This window comes from Dicentrarchus labrax, unplaced genomic scaffold (assembly GCF_905237075.1).
Source record: "Dicentrarchus labrax unplaced genomic scaffold, dlabrax2021, whole genome shotgun sequence".
NCBI classification, from domain to species: domain Eukaryota; kingdom Metazoa; phylum Chordata; class Actinopteri; family Moronidae; genus Dicentrarchus; species Dicentrarchus labrax.
This window is the reverse complement of record NW_026136722.1, coordinates 15028214-15047463: the sequence shown is the minus strand read 5'-3', so window position 1 is coordinate 15047463 and position 19250 is coordinate 15028214. Positions and strand designations below refer to the sequence as shown.

The 19250-nt window shown below is 39.8% G+C and overlaps 1 protein-coding gene and 1 non-coding gene across 12 annotated transcripts; one reads left to right on the top strand and one right to left on the bottom strand.

Annotated features, from left to right (window-relative positions):
* Positions 1 to 936: 936 nt before the first annotated feature.
* trnac-gca (transfer RNA cysteine (anticodon GCA)) lies at positions 937 to 1008 on the bottom strand. The gene has a single exon. It is a non-coding gene; the product is annotated as a tRNA-Cys (tRNA).
* Positions 1009 to 4091: 3083 nt separating this feature from the next.
* On the top strand, positions 4092 to 19194 carry LOC127356737 (uncharacterized). 11 transcript variants are annotated; one of them, XM_051388745.1, is made up of 25 exons: positions 4093 to 4238; positions 5542 to 5589; positions 5837 to 5863; positions 6312 to 6371; positions 6475 to 6495; positions 6829 to 6903; positions 7009 to 7092; positions 7996 to 8025; positions 8327 to 8371; positions 8744 to 8794; positions 9922 to 11007; positions 13671 to 13733; positions 13843 to 13890; positions 14018 to 14053; positions 14702 to 14755; positions 14992 to 15027; positions 15133 to 15192; positions 16221 to 16265; positions 16713 to 16754; positions 16919 to 16975; positions 17377 to 17451; positions 17674 to 17688; positions 18006 to 18044; positions 18570 to 18626; positions 18839 to 19194. In XM_051388745.1, the coding sequence occupies exons 1-25, from the start codon at positions 4172 to 4174 to the stop codon at positions 18841 to 18843; spliced, it is 2226 nt and encodes a 741-aa protein (XP_051244705.1). In that variant the 5' UTR covers positions 4093 to 4171; the 3' UTR covers positions 18844 to 19194. The 11 variants fall into 11 exon arrangements, with proteins under 11 accessions (XP_051244708.1, XP_051244705.1, XP_051244702.1 ...); XM_051388742.1 differs by having other exon boundaries at positions 14018 to 14089; XM_051388744.1 differs by having other exon boundaries at positions 14012 to 14053.
* The last annotated feature ends 56 nt before the right edge of the window (positions 19195 to 19250 follow it).

Genomic DNA, 19250 nt, shown 5'->3' with positions numbered 1-19250 from the left:
GATTGCCGCAATAAAACATTACATTCAGGCTAATAAAAATTAAGGCAAATACATGCATAGGAACAGGACATAAATGTAGGTAAGGCACCAGGATAAATCACGCCAGGGTAACTTTCAGCTTTCATGAAACTGAGACGTGACTAAATTCAGCCAAATCCCAGCTTAATGTGGTGTGTAGGTTTTATGAAATATCCCTCAGGTGCGATGTATAATAAATCAGACACACTGGGTAATTTATAGGAAGCTGGTGTCATATATACTGTAAATCTTACAGAACAGCAGCACCTCAGTGGCCTTTTAAGTGTAGCAAATATTCACAACAGAAACAAAAATCAGCTTGGCTCCATGCTAACATTTTAGAATATACAGAAGTGCACATTGGAAATGGAAAGTAACCCCAAATCTTAGAATCATAGCTCACCTTCCTTGATGTCTAAAAGCATGATCCACTGCTTTGCATAAACCAATTTACCTTGATTGGAATCTATATTAGCAGACGTGTGTAAAATATTTGAAAAGAGTAGGTCTGTACTGCCCTAACAAGCCTGAGCGCAGCAGTGAAACTGAGCAAAATGGCCTCAAACTGGCCAGCAAAATGTATTTTATGTAGAACCCTTTAACTATTCATAGTTTTTATTATAACTTTATTATTAATCCAATTTCTTAAATCATATTCTTGTGTGTTCTATGAGACTGATCAATCAATTATTGGCGTTTCCCTTTTATAATGATGGTGCCAGGAACTTTAAATGCATCTTTACCTGTATCTCCTCTGAGCCACAGTTTACTAACATTAGAGTCATGTAACTTTAGACTGAGGTAATTTTTTGTATTTTATACTCAATGTGTCATCCTCCATACATCATTATGTGGTATCAAGAAATACTGTTTATTTTGCTTTTTCTAATGGTCAAACAATGTGTCCAAGGCAGACATAGGGGGCACCTGGATTTGAACCAGGGACCTCTTGATCTGCAGTCAAATGCTCTACCACTGAGCTATACCCCCTGACAAAGATAATGTCATAAACCTGCTGACAGTACGTACAAAACAAGGGACACCACAAAGATCATTAAAGTGTTTAAGGCAAAACCAACAAATGGTGCTGCTCAATAGATATGTATTCTCTGAGTAATTTTCAGGGCTTAAAAATGATGACCAATTTTTTGTCCTATAAATTTGAAATAGATGAGTAATTAAGAATTTAAGCATTATTTTGTGAGGTTAAACCTATGACACATTTACTGTGTTTATTAGCTTAGTGATACCTTGTCCTGTCTAGCTAGTTGGCACTTGCACAGTAATACCATCTCCTGTCTACTTCCAGTGGAGAACATGAAGATTCCCTTCGTTTAAGTTCCTACATTGTCCTGAAATTGTCTAGAAAACAGGATTTACAGACACTGAAGCCGCAGTTAACGGCAGCTGAAGCTCTGAGAAACCGAGAGAGAGGGAAGTAACTGCACTTTGTCTTTGATTGGATTTTGTAGTTACACCAATTTTTATAATAGTCAAGAATGAATTTAGAAAATTAAAGATTACACCAAAACATGAATGTAGACGCAACGGTAGTGCAGTGGTTAGCACTGATGCCACGCAGCAAATAGGTCATGGTTTCCAACTTCCGGGCTGGCTGGGGTTTGTGGTTGCACAATGTCATTTGCATGTTCTGCACATAGGTTCCCTCCGCTAACTTTTTTTTCAAGAATGAACTTCCCCAACACAGGATTGGTTCTAGCCCCCATGACCCTGCCAAGGAAAAGGGGTGAATATTAGGGTGGATAGCAGACAGCTTCCACTGTGGTATGAGCAGGTATACAGGAATTAAGTTGTCTGCTTTATAAGTTACTTGTTATGTTTGGTGATGGTTATCAATGCCTGCCACTGGGTTGGATTCAGTCGGATTCCCCTTGAAATCAATGAAACGAGGCGGTGGAAGCACAACCGCTGCTTTGTCCGCAGGGGCCGCCAGAATCAACACAAAGTGAAAGTTCCTTCTAGGGGCTTTAAAGGACACATAAGGACAGCACACACACACACACACACACACACACACACACACACACACACACACACACACACAAATATGTAATATTGGGGGCACACAGTGTTTCTAATATGACAGACCACAGTGAAACTACCATCCAGATGTGTCTCCACAGACACTCCCTTCTCTGGGTAAACAAGCCAACACAGTCTACCTCTGCCTCACCCCCCGGGGCAACAATCAGCTCCTCTTTTCAAAGCTTTGACATCTCATCTTGAGAAATCGACACTCTCCTTATGGATCTGGTTGTTGTTGTTTCTTTTTTTAATAGGGATCCCTCAAAACATGCAGACGGATAAATGTTTGGAGGTGAATCACGGGTGAAGGAGTCATGAGTCAGACGTGGGTTATGTTATTGTCTTACGCTCGGTACCACCAGGGAAGACGATGTGGTGGTCTGCACATGTGACTTCAGTTTTCCTCAGGTGGCATAAAAAAAAACAACGGGCTTCTTTCAAAGCAGAACCGTCATATGCGGTTGTCCAGGCAGACGTTTGCATTGAGCACTGCCGTGCCTGAGGTCATAAATTTAAACATTACATTAAGAAAGGGCTGCTATGAATGGGGACCTCCCACACTATAGGATATGAGGATGATCCTGGAGCTTGGTGTTGATACCACCGCGGGCTAATGCTTCTTGTACACAGTCTCAACAGGAACGACAGCTGACAACCTGTTTTAAGTTTGAGATCACAATGCTTTTCTGTAGAAAGCCGTGGAAACTCCTTGAAAATTACGGTTTAATTGAGGTGGCACCCTGGAGGGCTATTTCTACAGCAGAACACACGCACACCTCCCCTCCAACACACACGTAAACACAAAAAGGAAATAATGTTTACTTTGCAATTTCCAGAGTGCTTTTTTTCAACAGGATATTTACGCTACTTAAACAGATTCTGTGTGCTCGCTCTCATTATTTCCCCCGTCTTGTTTTAGAAGGTGTAATGTTTGCTCTATTAACAAAAACCCAAGACAAACAGGTCTGTTGTTCTCGGTCTTTGACGCAGCTGAGTTTTGTTTGTGAGTTCAACCCATCTGTCAAAACCTAATTTTCCTCTACAAAATAATCATAATAAAAAAAATTTCTGTCTTCATATTAATCTGCACAAGTGTATTTATTTATGGGGCGAGGACATGTCTGTTTGTATGATATGTGTGTGAGTCTTATATTATTATTATTATGTGCAGTAATAATAGTTTTATCCTTTACGTTTCCTTAGAATTGCCACCACAAATATTACTTGTTTTGGGAGTGCCCTGTTAGCTCATCTGGTAAAGCTTGTGCTCCACTACAGAGGCTGAGTCATTACTGCAGCGGCCTGGGTTTGATTCCAATCTGTGGCCCTTTTCTGCGTGTCACCACCCTCCCCCTTCTTTCTCCCTACTTTCATGTCTCTCTTCAGTTGCTCCCATCTAGTAAAGGCAATAAAATCCCTCCAAAAATAATCTTGAGTATTACTTGTGACAACCCTTGACCCCTTTGTGTGTCCCTCTGTTAACAATGGCACAAAAGTCAGACAGACACACTGGGTGTTTGGGCTTCAGCACCGTCTTCACAGAGATGAATTTCCTTTCTGGCTCTTGGTCCTCTGAAGGGATTTTTGAGCCCTGTTGCTTTGATGTTTTTCTTTTTTGTCCTCTGTTTTCTTCCCTACACTTGTTAATATGGCAACAGCTTTGACTAAAACAGTCGGAGATAGACGCGTAGCACATTTCTGACATTCAGAAAATTGTGAACCATCAGCTCAAATGCAATCTAACCTTTTTTTTCTTACTTTCCTTGGTGGCACAGAGATTGTAAAGAGACAGTGTGAATTTTCAGATGCTGGAGAAAATACAAAATCCAGTGTGTGTGTGTGTGTGTGTGTGTGTGTGACATTCTCAGCTGATGGAAATGGACCAAAATTAGCCTTTGGCTTTGCCCAGTCAGAGTGTGTGTGTGTGTGTGTGTGTGTGTGTGTGTGTGTGTGTGTGTCTGTGTGTAGAGGGCAGGACTGGGCAGTGGGAGTGTATCAAAGAGAATACCATATATAAGACATCAGGGGCAATCGTGCTCTAAGTGTCCGTCCATCAGTTGCTCTCTGTCAGTTTTGCTCAGTTTTTTTGTACCCGGTCTCCTCCATCATGTTGGCTCCAGCTCTGCTCCAGACCTCACTGGTTCTCTGGTTGGCTCAGCAAACTCTGCAAGGCGGTAAGAAACACATCAGATTCGATAAAGACACTTTGTTGTTATTGTGTAAAGTCAAACTTTTAATTATTATTATCCTATCAGATTTTATTGATTAAGATCATTTTGGATCATCTAATTCCTGTTTTTTTTACTCTGCTGGCATCTCATGCTAATTATAAAAGCATTATTTATAGTGTCTCAAAATGATCAGATTCATCTGATTTGATTGAAAGAGTTTTTAGATTCAGCGTGGATAATATTCAGCTGTGGGTAATAATCTTTAATTTAGCAGGTTAAGAAAGATGATATTGCTGCAAATGAGTGAAATTAAACAAAAATAACAAGAATTTTTACCTCATCAAAAATAATGTAAATAAATAATGTTCGGTAAACTTTCTTTGCCCAACTTGTATTTACTTGTATTATTTGTAAATTATGGCTGTTTTTTTTTTACATTGTGTGTTAAATTCTCTTTATCAAAGAGCTTACAGTATATATGTCAAAGGCAGTATGATTTCACCTTGAAAGCTCTGATGAATCAGCATCTCCAGTGACTCACTGTCTCACTTACTTGTTAAATATCATGTCTGTGAGACTGAGTGGAGAAAAAAAAAACTACTGGACTCTGTGGGCTCCACCATCAGTGATCCCGCCAAGTCACTGCGGTTTATATTATCTAATTTCTTTGAGTCAAAGGATGCGATGAAAAGGTGGCAGTGGCAGGTAAAATTTGACGACCAATCGTGAGATGAACTAACAGGCTCCACACAGTCGCTCCACCTCGTCTCCTCCTCTGTTTTCATCAATGGATATCTGTTCCTGTCTCCTGCTGCTGCCCAGTGTTCATCAGACACTATGGTGGCATTTGTAATACTTAAAGTAATTCATATAGTCACCTATATGTCTCTCAAAGCACTCACCTTTTACTGGGGACACCTTACTGACACTCCTGCCAGTTACAAGACCTTGTCTGACATCCAGCTAGTACAACTCCATTCCATACTTCAGTTATGTAGAAAACCATTAACAAACATGAATCTTTACCAAAAATAAAAAATAAAATCACAGTAATATGACTCCAAACTGCTTTTTCAAGCCAAACAATCTAAAAGACTTACAGAAATGTCCAATTTACACATTTACACATCTTTTATGCATCATGCATGCTTCATTATTTGGTTTATTGTCATCATTTTCATACAGTGGATATCTATTGTGTACTGCATGAGCTGTTTGGATTAATTTCACATAACAATCTTGGTCCTTTTGACAGATTTAAAGAATACATTGCCATCAATGTAAAATGTTATTCCATTTTATTCAGGGGTTAAACCTCAAACTATGTCCTGGGGGAGAGTGCTGCCAGCCAGAGGTATGTCACAAAGTTTTTATTTATGTTTTTAACTTGTGTTTTAATTACTTTCACAACCATGTAACAAAGACTTTTGAAGGTCATCCAGCTGCTGTCTGCTAACTTTAAAGGTCTGTTTTTGAATCACTCAGCTTGTAACTTCAGACCAGCTTTATTAACATCAATAAGAAAACAAACATTTGCCTTAGATGTGAATTTTGCTCTTAAGTGCCTCTCCTTTTTTGTGTCTGCTTTTTTTTTTTGTCAGGTGTTGGTATTGGAGTAAAACCTGGAGGTCAGTGGTTTTCTTAGGATGCAATGACCATTAAACTAAAGGTCGACTAAAAATACAAGTATGTGTAATTAATAAAATGAAGATTAACACCATCAATGACTGAGGTTTGTGAGAGCTTTTAGTAAAAAGTACATGTAACGTTGATTGGTATGTGTTAACATGTGTATCAATCCGTCACATACATACAGGTATGTACTGTAGATGTACCTGGAAGTTGTAGCTTTTACAGATGTGAGATTAGTTATTTATCAGACATTTTTTAGAATATGTCCTGTGGGGTCAAACTAAATGTTAGTTATCTCTTTAGATGGGCATATGACATACGTTGTCTATTTATTATAATGGGGAATATGTATCTCTGGCTCCAGTTTAGGAATAATATACAGCTGATGGACATTAAATGATTTAATAAAATTATCAGCTGCTTTCTTTTCTCCTTTGTTCACAGCTGCAGGTGCCCTTGGAGCACTGGGGAGCCGATACGGCAGCAAAGCAATGAAGACTGGAAGTATGTTTAACTTTATGTTTAACTTCTGCACACAGTATTGTTGTATATTACTTTTACTACAAATAATGTTTGTATTTTTTTCCTCTTTTAAAAAAAATCTTAGTTGGACGTTATCCAGGCGTTGGTAAGTTGTCTTAAGAGTAAATCTTTATATAATTCAGGTTGCAGCATTAGTAAACATGTATACACAGTCAGTTCTTAAGAGGCTTATTGAGTTACACACATAACTATGAAGTAGCAAAAAATCAGTTTTAAAGAGCACACAGAAGACAGCAAAAGCAGCAAAGGAGGACATTTAATCAATATGCCGATACAAAAAGGATTATTTTTTTTCATTAAAGCTCATAGAGCGAGAGTTTTCCTCTCCTGATGCAGAAAATCTGTGTAACCAAAAGCTGAAAGATGATACTTTGCTGTTCAGCAACACTGTGAAATGTGTTTGTCTGTGTTTTCACAGGAGGTTACAGAGCTCTTGGATTGGGAGGTAGAGCCGGCCTGAAGCCAGGCGGATATGGAACCCAGGGAGCATATGGTACATCAATATAAGCACTAATAAAACATTCACAGCCACCTTGCTCTATAACATGGATACAATAAAGCCTGTATATTAAAATATTACAATTTCTATTTATTGCAGGCGCCAGTCTGGGCACAGGAATGGGTTTGGGCACTGGATATACAAACGGACTGGGACTGAATCTGGGTCAGGGAGGAAAACGTGGTAAGACTGACATATAGAAGGAGGAATATGTAATAAACCATTAATATTTTAAATAGATATTGATAATGAATGAATAACTTTAACCCCAGTATGTGTAGATGGCTGTTGGATCCTTAAAAGAAAAACTTAAATATCACAAGCAGTTAAACTGTTTAATCATGCATGTGCATGAATAAAACATGCATATAGACAGCCATACGTAACCATTAACAGCAACCAATCCTATTGGATAAATGTATAGATCTTATAACACATTTATAGAACACACTGTAAGCTTTAAGAAAAGATTTAACTTGCAGGTAAAAACCTAACTAATCGCTAAAAGCTGCCAGCTGTAATGATTGTGGGGATATGATATTTAAGGCCCTCAAAAACCTATTACTATATGCAATATGGTTGTACATTAACACACTTTTATTATACTATTTGCAAGTTATAACCGTTTTGGCCATTTAACATGAGAGATTTTTTTGCATCTCTGTATTTGGTGGGAAAAAGTGAAGTCATGCATGTCTTAGGAACATTTGAGTCTAAATCAGATGACAGTTGTAGTTTCTTTTTGCGTATGTGGCCACCCATATCTCCTCAAACCCCACACAAACAGTCCTGACGAGTGTTTGACCGATAAACTCTTAATAGATAATAACTAAGTATGTCTTCCCAAAGCTTTGACTGCTGCTAATTTAATAATGAACCTTAACCTTTTAGAGAAATATGTTCTGAGGCTTTAGGCAACCCAGTGTGACTGCTCATAAGGCTAACTGTCATAATATGAAAGGTGCATTAAGTAAGAGACATAAAACTTATGCAACAAAGTTGAATTCTTCTTTAAGCAGCACTTCCTGTTGTGAATGTGAGAGAAAAACTTTCTCTAACATTCTCTGTGTTTTTGTGACTTTCCAGTTTATGGTGCTGGCCATGGGACTCTGCCAGGTAAGTAATTGTATGGTTTGTTCCATGATTTCTTTTTGTTGTTTGCCCAAATGAGAGTATACACGGTGAATTACACTCTCTGTAAGCCCTCTGCCTGATTGTTATAAAAAAGTCTCAGCTAAGTAGCACTCTGTCATTGTCCCTAAACATGATATATGGGGGCCGATTGCATCTCAGCAAATAAATTGCGTCCTTGTAAAACAGAGAAAAACCCAGGGCACTAGTGATGTAACCAGAGTGCTTGGCGGATTTACAGATTTGCTCCTCGTCCTCTGAACTTGGCTTTTTGTTTTCTTGCCAGGATATGGAGCTGTAGCTGGCATTGGCTATCCTGGAGCCCGACCGGGTAAGTGATGAATCAGGTCTTTCCTCAGAACCCCATTAGTTCTTCCATTTAGCTCAGATTTGTATGCTGGAGGGTGTTTTCCCCTGTCTCCTCACTCTTGCCACAAACACACACTTGCTGCTGTCAGTTATGGACAAAAGCAGATTTAACGGATTGCACAAAGAAAGAAATCCAAGGTAGCTGGGTCCAATATCTTTCTTTAATAAAACAATTTGTCCTGTTCCACTGAACTAAGAGCCTTTTATTCTATCATCACCTCCAGTGGCACAGAGCTGCTCGTCTTTGCAAACAATGAGTGTTGGTTCCTGAGTGTGTCTGCCAGTTAGCATGTTGAGTGAAATCAATGATAGTTCCCCTATCTGCCATCATTAGGAATGGGACTTGGCTATCACACTGGACAGAGGGCTAAGGAACAAAAACCCGGTAAACGAAACCTTCACCACAGCAACCTGTGGTCTTCGTGTTTGTTCGTCTGTGTCTATCTTTGTTTCTGTGTCCGGGTTTGTCTTGTAACCTTACTGATGTGGAGTTCATGCCAGCTTCTGTTTGCATGAAATCACAACTATCTACTGTAATATTCTTATCTGCTCCTCTGTTTTTATTTTGCGTGCACAAGGAGGATTCACATGTCGATGTTTGACTGTGTTTGTCTATCAGTGTTTCATCCGTGTAGCATGTTGCATGAGTTCAATACTTCTTATTACCAACTAAATACACCCTAACAACTCGATAACAGTAACATGAAGGTGAAAGTCTGATAATGGTGGAAGCTGTATTTTGCTCCATTAAGTTTGTAGTCAATTCTTAAAGTGTCTTACCTAGAATTTGGATCACTTTTTAAAAATCTATTTAGGCAGCACAACAGATTATTCACACACACTTCGTCCGGTTTGGTGGCTTTCAAGTTCAAATCTATTCCGGTCTCAGCTGTGGTTGCTGTTCGCAGTAACTGGGTTATAGTTTGCATGCAAATGTATCTAGTTTCAGAGTGAAACTGCACTGTAAAAGTGGAATTATTTCAATCTACTGGGAAATATTTTTCACTTTTGAAACAGTTTCTGTGGCCTGTAGGTTTCTGCTTTCATGTCTGCCATCAGTTTTACTAAAGCTTCGTTTATCAGCTGTCTTTGTCACACACTGATGCTGTTTGAGTCAGATGGTGTCTTTGCCTTGTGGTGTGTTTTATGGCATTTCAACAATTTGGGATGGCAACATTTTGTTGTCATGTCATGCTTTAAGTGTTGATGTCACTGACTAAATGAGAAATACTACGTGTGTTCTTCCTGAAGTGTGGCTTCAGTTGTGTGTTGTTTTTTGTTGTCTCACTTCCTAATTATGGTGACGATTCTGTCCTTTGAAACTGGACACATTTATGGCCATAATGGATTTTGTCTTGTCTCCATTTGAGTATTGATTACTCTATGGATGATGTGTTATATTGCATTGACTGCTCTGATACACACATCATCAATATTCGTGCCACTGGACACTACAAAGAACCGTGACACCGTGAAAGAACTCGTGAATGCATGATGATATTTCTCTGCCAGGTGTGTCTACAGCGGATTTGGGTGGACCTAAGATGGCCAATCTGGGCCAAGCTGTTCAAGATCTGAAGAGAGAAAAGAGCAGAGCACTGGGTCCGTCGTATGGAAAAAGAGACAGGACTCTTGGACCTGAAATACCCAGCATGAGGAGAACAAATGTACATGGTCTCTCTGCTCCTGAATTACAGGCAGAAACTGGCTTTATATCTTTACTGCCACCTGGGAGAGAGGTGAAAAGCCTTGATCCAGTAGTTAGGGCTTCAAGTCTTGGACCTCTGACACCCCTTGATAAACAGACTAAAGGTCTGGTTGTTTCACAAGCACAAGAAGGACAAAGTTATGAGCCTATGATCTTAGAAAGAAGGGGTGTAGCAAGCCACAGAGCCACACTTGCCACTGCACAGCAACTGCCTCTTGATAAAGACAACATCAGAAGTCTGGGTTCTGCTTCTTCTCAGGTACAGAGTGCAAGACACTATGATTCATCCAGCCAACAAAATCAGCGAACCCGAAACTGTGGATCCAGTGATAGCGATTTGTCACGTTTGTTGGAAATCAATCGCCATGAGCTTTTGGGTTCAGAAACGCAGAGGAGGCAGAGTTCAGTGCCCCAGCTTCACGACGATAAGGACAGTAAATATCTTGGACAAGCAGCTCCACAAGCACAAGAGGAGAGAACCTATCGACTGCCTCTCTCACAAACGCCGGATACCAGAAGCAATATATTCTCTCTTCCACTGAGTCAGGGAACCAGGAACTATTTCTCTGCTGTAGCAGAAGGGCAGGGTGTCAAAGACCTTGGGCCTGTGGCCACAGACGCAAATGGGCCTGGAATCCGTGGGACTGTTTCTGTAGAAAATCATAGTCGCAGTTCTGTAAATCTTCAAGTACAAGGAGGGGGGAGACCACTAATCCCAGGAGCAAGTGGAACCCAAAGTTTAGGCAGCACCGCAGTAGAAGGGCAGGAAGCTAAAGGCTTTACTGACGATGGTCAGGAAGCAAAACACCTTTCCAATGCTGAACGTGAAGTCACAAAGTCAAAATCTCTCAGTATCCCAGGACAGACTGGGAGGAATACCCAGGCAACAAGTAAGAGCAAGTCTTTCTACACCATCACAATGTCTTTTTGTCTCATTCTTGAGATTTACGCTATATTTTTCTCCTAAATTCCACTTTCTACGACACTTTCTTCAGTTATCCAAATGCTTTATCACAAATCAAATACAGTTTCATTTTCATTTGTTTCTGTATTTCCCCAGCTCAGTTCTATAGTAAATAACACAATTTTTCAGGTGCCTGTTGTTTTTGGAAAGTAGTGTTTCTACAAATCTATTTCTTCTGAAGTGTTGGTCTTGTTTTTTATTGGACTTCTTAGATTAGTCTTCCTCAGGATGGCAGCTAGGCATGCAAACGATATAGAAACGTGTCTTACTTGTAGTCCATCATCCTCCTGTTTGTGCTAGTTGTTTGATAGTTGTGCAGTCTGTATCTGAGTAACTTATCTGATAAACAGATAGCAATACCGCATTGCACAGCTGCTTCCACGCCATCCTGTCAGTGGTTTTGTCATACTCTTTTTGTTTATTGAGGTCTGCATGTCTCTTTGGTTTGTGGTGCTGTTGTTCTTTTGGCCTTTTGGCCTTTTGGCCTTGTCTAGAGTTTAATTTAGCTTTGGGTCTGTGTCATGCTTAAGATCTGGCCCATCCCACTTGGGATTAAAGGACATCTCTATTTTACAAAACATACATCTTCTAGTAAAGCATAAAAAAACTAAAGTTTTTCAATTTCAATTTGGGACAATGTTTGTTAAGTCGGGACAAAGCAGAATTCAGCGTCATTTGGAGCCCTGACCTTCAGTATACTGCTGGAAGCTTGATGTATGGATTGTCTGTATTTTGAAGAGTTTGTAAGCTGTGATCAGTGACACATAACAGCCAGTAATTATTGTTGTGGGTTTCAAGATATTATAATAAACAGCACTCATCCGGCTTTGTGATAGTCGTTGTAGTCTCTAGATAATGGGCCAGCAGCTGGTGTGACCAGTGGTTCTAAAAATAGTAAAACCATTAGCCTGAACATGCTGAGCGGTGTCCTTGTAAAATGTTACCTTTTGCATGGATGGAGCTATCATCAAGCCTTAATTACTGTGAGACTTCTTCTGAGCTTCTGAGATACCACATGAGATGGTTTTCTGCTGTATCGTCTATGATCTAGGGGATATAACTCTGAATGGAGAGTTAGTCAATAGTAAAGTGTCACCTGAGTGTCCTTGTGTGTTAGTATTAACTATTATTATTTGGCATAAAAGAATAGAAATAGATGATCAAAAGGATAATCTGCCACACATAAGCATCCTGAAAAAAAGTGCACAAATCTTCCTGATTTAAGGCATAAAATAGATGATTATTACTGAATATTGTTGGACTCTGTTGTGGTGCAGGTGCTTCAGGGTCCTCAGCTGTTAAGAGCAATGGAAGACACCTGCTTCCTCTCTCGGGAAATCTCTCTGTGGTAACAAACCAACTGAGAATAAATACTGAACTCTTTCCAGCCTCTGTTACTGATCTTAGATTGTGTAGTTGAGTCTCACGGCTCCCAAACAAGCCAAAGCAGGAGGAGGAGCATTTTTTCCCTGTTGTAAAATTTGTATGCTTCTCAGTAACAGGATAGGTGTGTGTGACTGTACTGAATTAGCTGTCTAGACCTTTGAGTTCTAGAAGTAGTGTCTCTCTCTGATTCTGAGAGACATTTATATCTCACAATACATACTCTAATGCACTGTTATATCTCCTATGCCATGTTTCGTTTTATTATTTTACCCTAAAATCAAGTCCCAGTGCCAGAAACAATGGCACATTTCTGTTGTCCTTTTGTTTGTGGAGGGTTTTGTTGTATTTATGCACATAATAGGGCTCATATTTGCTTCATAGCATTGATTCAGGTGATGATCTATTAATCACAGCTCAGGATAAAGAGGTTTAGATCAGAGTTCTTAAAGTCAGTGTTGGTTAATCTCTTTGTCTTCACATCACACTATTTATTTTATGATGATTGGTCCATGATTAACTATATCTACAGGTACAATCTGGTACAGTGTGTTGGGGTTCCTTGAATTTAATCAATTTTGTGTTTCTAGAAAGTGATCCTGCAGCTGAAACCTAATAACTCCAACAATATATGTGTCTTATTGTGTGTCTTATGATATATGTAGTGTGTTTTAGGTTACCAAAGTTACAAAATGCTAATAAGGAAGATGCAATGGAAAGAACGAGACATAAGAGACATAGAAAACAGTGCGTAAAACAAGGAGAAATAAGCTCATGTCTCTTACAGTAGACGTAAAAAAAAAGATGCTGAAAGAAGGTTCAACATCTGGTGTTGTGGTTTTTAGGATCCAATCCAGGAGAGTCAGTTTCCAGTGGAGAAGGTGCAAAAAAACCACTCAAACCTGGCAAAGATGTTGAAGTCTGCTGTGTGTGTTTTTTTTTTTCTTTGTTCCACTGTCAGCTGCACATGTCAGCCTGTGTCTGTATCTTCTGTATATGGAAGCAACTGAATGAAGCAGGATATTGTGTCCCAGTTTTATCAGGTGTTTAAAATATGATTTGACTTAATAGTGCTGAGAGATCGACACTCTTCTTTCTATGAATGTTGACACTAGTGTTTTATTTAGAAAAATCAGCGATCATGTCCCTGTAGCCCACAGAAAGTTACAGATATGTTTGCTGAGCTTATGTTAACTTCCTCCACAGGTTATACTGGTGGAGCAGGAAACTATTTGGGAGCAAACCTGGGCGCTGGGGGCTATGGAGCAGGTAATGTCGGGTACTGACACAATACAAGAACAATTCTTGCTAACAGATAGAGATGGTTGATGTAGATTTACACCACCTGTGGTAAAGGATTACCATGTACTGCCTACAGGTTTGGGACAGGGAGCATACCTGGGTGGTGCAGCAGGCAAACATGCAGGTAAGGACGTACACGTTCATACACTTTTCTATGTTTTAATTGAATTTTAATTTTATACTCTCATTTTTTTCCCTTTGCACCATCTCCTTACTCCTAACTCCCTCTCTAAAACAAATCTCAGCTGCTGCTGCTGCTGCTGCTGCTGCTGCTGGTCTTGGACAGGGTGGGTATCCCCAAGGTGCCGCAGGGATATCAACTGGTGAGGCTGTGGAACAATTGTACCATCTGTCCCCATTTTCAATCTCAGTTTGTAATCTGATTTTTCATTCCTAACCTCCACAAACCTACTGACCGTATGCAAATGTAGCTTGTGTGAGAGAATCAGGATTTGCTCCACCTGAATTTTAATGTTCAGGCTGTGGGTGGAGCTGAGGACACACAGAAGATCATGTGTCACAGCAGGAAACCTCCTACTCCTACTTTGCCTTGTAAACCATTTGCTTGTGAGTCTTCCTGGAAAGAAAATAACTGTTTAACTCTTTGAGTTCTTCTTCACCTTTCTTAAAAGGTCACAGCATCTTCTTTTCCTTTCTGGTGAATAATTGATAGTGCTTTTAAAAGGTAGAAGACACTAACAACAACAAAGGATTACTCACAAACCAGTCCAGTCATCTCCAAATTGAACTCCTGTGGATGTCTTTTATTCTTCTTTTGTATGCATGGAAGTCAGAGCATCGATGTATATTTTTTTGTAGCAGCTTTCTGTTTCATATTTGTCCCAAGTGAAATATTGATGTCTTTCGGCAAACAATTGCAGAAGTAGTCAGAGTCTTTGTCCCATGCAATATGTTTTGAATGTGTGTTATTACAGGATATGGCGAGGGAGCAACAGGGCACCTGGGTGCCATGGCAGGCAATGGCTACGGTGAGTGGAAACTCCTGCACAGAGGAATTCCAATTCTGTGCGAGTTACAGAAGGTAGAATGATTTAAATTTAAAAGCCAAAACTTTAAACCTTGAAACGTGAATTGTCTGCCTGCAATGGCTGAGGATCTTTCTTCATTCTGTTTGGTGTCAGAGGGAATCTGCATCAAAGCCGTCACTGACTGGAGTAAATATGGCTTTTTAAATGTTTTGACATGTATCCCCTTCTCTCAACAGGTTATGGGAATGGTTACAGCAATGGTCACGGGGCTGGTGAGTGCCATTCAAAATAAAAAGAAGGGAGGTTAGAGGGGAAACTCAGTAAAGAGTCATAAGCACACATACATAATTATAATGCTAATTAGAACTATGTTTCAGGGCTTGGTTACCCTTCAGAATTAGCTGAAGTTGCTGAGAACAAAGCAGGGAAGCATGAAGGTAACAATTTTGAGGTGTTATAACCTGCTCAAACCCATAACAGGTGATGGCACTAACCCGTAGATGCTTTAACCTGCGACGTTTGACAGCTTTAAAAAAATAAGATCCTGTTTAGACCTGCCATTAACACACATCTTGGATGATCCAATCACAAGTGGACAACTCCAAGGACATGAGTTCACAACTGACATTAAAATTTGTCTTCAATGACCATTTGTGATCGGCTCTCACTTTCCCGCCGCACACTTAATAGGGCTGTGTCAGTCAATGTCCATTATTACTATCCTTTTGGCTGTTCAATAAGAAAAGATTCAACTGTTTTTCGGTTGACAGTTGCATGTTTTACCTGCAGTATCAGCACTGTGGTGGCTGTAGGATTTTATGACTGAAATAGGACACACCCTTTTACTTTCTCCAACTGTGTGGAAATCTGATGTTTGATGATCACAGGGGAAAAAGACAGGCATTAATACCAGGGAAAAAGAGCATCTCTCCTGTCGGGCTTCATGCCAACACCCTGTATAACATTTTCCAATGTGGAACATTTTCCTTTACAAGAAGGCCCAAATGATTGAATGAAAGTATTCGTCATAGACAGACTGTTGCTTTGTTCACAAACATCTGCTGCTTAAGTTGGCAGAGAGCCCTGCAAGAGTCTTTAGTGTGTACTTACAGGATGGCAAATGTGGTCTGTGCGATCGGATCTTAATGCACGCTCAATGTGTCTTGGGTGCTGTACTCTGTGATCAGATCACCCAAGATGCATGTTAATACCTGGTCAGGTCTAAACTGGGCCTAAGAGGCCGTCAAGGAAACACACTTCCTCTGCTGAACAACCAGTGTGGTCTTTTATCCACTGGGTGTAGCTATTGTCTCTAATTCATAGAAACTGACCAGTTTAATCTGGTGGTTTCTGACTTCCTGCTCCTGTAGACGCTTTTTGACACAGTTGCTACTAAAGGTGTGACTCAGTTAACGGATTAACTGTGTCTGACCGAAATGTTTGTGTTGTGTTTTGATTTTTCCAGCCCTCAGTACAGGAGGCCAATATGGACAGGTCCAGGGAGCGTATGGTAAGACATTTAAGGATGGAGCAGCAACAGATATGACACTGGCTGCCCATACACTGTTACAAATACCAACCCATGGAAATACAAGAAGGCCTCCACCAAGGCTGCTCAAGATGATTCATATTATTTAGAATTAAACAGGTGGAAAAGACAATGTGAACAAACAACTGTCCCCTCCCAGCACACACAGATGCAGGTTGTGTAGTGGTTTGTTCACAGTAACCTATGAGTTATCTTATAATAAAGCAGCGAAGTTTCACACAAATGCTGCGTAAAAGCTACAGCTACAAATATCCATCTTCCACATTTCAGTCAAATCTGCTACTTTCGAGAAATCTTATCAAACCAACAGACAAGCTGGAGGGAAACAACCTAATCACCAATAAGTGGTCTGTATGAATATATATTGTTTGAAAGCTTGTCACTGAAGCCCCTCTTATCTTCTTTCAGGAGCACTCGGTACAGGGCTGGATTCAACTGGTGGCAAATATGGTGAGCAGAGCTTACATGACCTCATCCTTCTGTTGCACTATTAGTCAGGCTTCTGTCAGTGTGGCTTTCCATGTGCGAGTCATACATAGCACAGAGCTTGGTTCACAGGTAAAATGAGAGAAAAAGAGATGTGAGTCAGTTTGACCGTCTGTTTTTTCTTGCAGGAGGAGCTGCTCAGGTTCCTTATGGTAACGCTCCAGTGATTCCTACTGGACTGGAAGGTTTAATTTGCAATAATAATACATAATCATAATGCTCCCATTTTTTGCCTCCACCTTATTTGTTATTGTCATTTATCTGGACAATTTCTGTGTGTCGTTGGTACATGTAGTCATGTCAGCCTATTGGTGGAGTCCTAAATCGTTGTTTCAAGGGCCTCAATAATGTGTACGGCACAATATACCTTTTTCACAGCAGTCAGTTTGAAATGAGATAGTAGGGTAAACACAGGTGTTAGCAATGACACTAATAGGTCAAACAGAGTCAGGGTGCCTGTATTTACCCTACTATTTCATATCAAAATGGCACCTGTGAAATAAATACTTTTTGTACATAACAATCAACCATCCAGTTCAATCATCACAACCTCACTGCAACAGTTACATGTATGTCATCTCCTTAGGTGATGGTGGTTACCCGTATGGCACTCAGCATCTCGGGCTCGGTGCCGAAGGTGCCAAAACCCTCAACAAATATGGTGAGACTGAGAGGTTACGTGAGCTATAAAGTGTGAGAAACTGTTGGTAACAGAAATGGGCTGTTTTTCTAAAGCAGTGAGATAGTTTTTCTTTTTGTCTTTGCATTCTGGGACAGACAGCAGATTTATGTCTTGTCATATGAGATACTTCAATGCTGTGTGTGTTATTGTGTTGTGTCTTGTTACCTTTATTAAAGTACAACATGTTCTGTGTTATTTCAGGAGCTCAGCAAACAGGTAGGAATTTCCATGCACTCTCTCACCCAAAGAAACAGCACATGCTCTCACACAATGCACAAGACCCCTTCTGTGTATCCTTCGTCACACCAGTACATCGCATTTCACTCTCAGAGGTGGTTGCATGAGCATGACAGTAATAAGTATTTTTAGTATCGCTATGTCTTGCATAATTGAGGTTTACATTTTTAAGCGTACCCTTTAGCTGCACACATTACTCCAGCTCCAAAAACACCAAAAGATAAATGTATTTTGTGTATTTGTCTTTAGTCCTGGTGTGTTTTTAAATTTTTATTTCTTTTCCTGTGTTCGATAAGGTTATGTTGCACAGCTTGGAACAACTCAAGATGGCTTTGGTAAGCAAGAAACGCCCAGACTTCCTCATTTATGATCAACTTCCACTCACTTTGCAGTTTCTGGTGCCCTTATTAGACATGTCTTCTTGCATAATATGTAAGTGACAGCATATAGTGTACTGCAAACTTTGCTATGTTACAAAATAGCTTTCATGTGTGCGGTTTTGCATGTGTCTAAACATTACTGTGCTTTCAAACACACACACAATTTCTTTTCCTGACTAAAACAAATGAGGTATGTCTATTTTTGGAAAATAAACTCTTTACACGCACGTAATTGTTTTTTTTCACATGCTCTGACCATGTACTTCTACTTAAATTACACACAAAAAGTACAACTGCATGCATTATGGATTATTTTCCACTCAAGGGTATGGAGCCTGCATTGTGAGTCGGCTGAGTCCTCTAATAAAAGTCAAAATCCTTTGTTGCGAGGTTTAGCTTAGCTGTCAACATCTTTTCTCTTACTGCTGCAGTTTCCTTCTCAACTCATTTATAACATGGAACTGTGTTATCCTTTCACAGGAGAGCAAGCTGGCAAATATGGCGGAGTGAATGGTGCCCTTGGAAATGGATACAAAGGTGAGAACGAAGGAAGTTTACAATTGGTGCAGTTAAAACCTCATAAAATGTCACCATGGGGAAAACCTCTAAAGAAAAATAGATTGAATATAAACCCCAGTGATATGTTAAGGTGGAAATTTTTGAGGTTTATTGTATGTCATTAACGTTAATCAATATTTCCCGAATCATTAACTTTGTGCTCCTCCCCATCTGTCTCTGTCTTTAACCAGGCTAATTCAAATGACCTGGACTTCTTCAAGTGGATCATTTCCATAATGTGTTCAGTGTAATGTGTTTTTAAAGCTTTTCGTGTGTTTCAACCCATTTTTCCTGTTGTGTTATGTCTGTTTTGTCATGTTTTATTTTTCTTAATCCCTTTGTCTTTCTCTGCAAGTGGACATTTGCTACCCATGTCTGTGTGTCTTGTTGGTCAAAACCCTTGCAGTGCCCCACCAGTCTTATCTGTCGAAACTGAAAAAAACTGGTGGCGATTGATGAACATAAATAGATGTAAAGTGCAAGAAAATTGTCTGTATGTTTTAAAATTAATAATAAAATTATGATTTTACAGTTTGAAGCCAATAAATTATGTGTCAAAGAAGCTTCTGAGTAAAAACACTAGACATCATGTTTACCTACATA

Coding starts and splice junctions, on each gene's coding strand:
- LOC127356737 (XM_051388740.1), top strand. CDS start 4,172: ATGTTGGCTCCAGCTCTGCTCCAGACCTCACTGGTTCTCTGGTTGGCT. Junction 7,093..7,995: donor GGGTCAGGGAGGAAAACGTG/GTAAGACTGACA, acceptor GTGACTTTCCAG/TTTATGGTGCTGGCCATGGG. Junction 15,028..15,132: donor CAGCAATGGTCACGGGGCTG/GTGAGTGCCATT, acceptor ACTATGTTTCAG/GGCTTGGTTACCCTTCAGAA.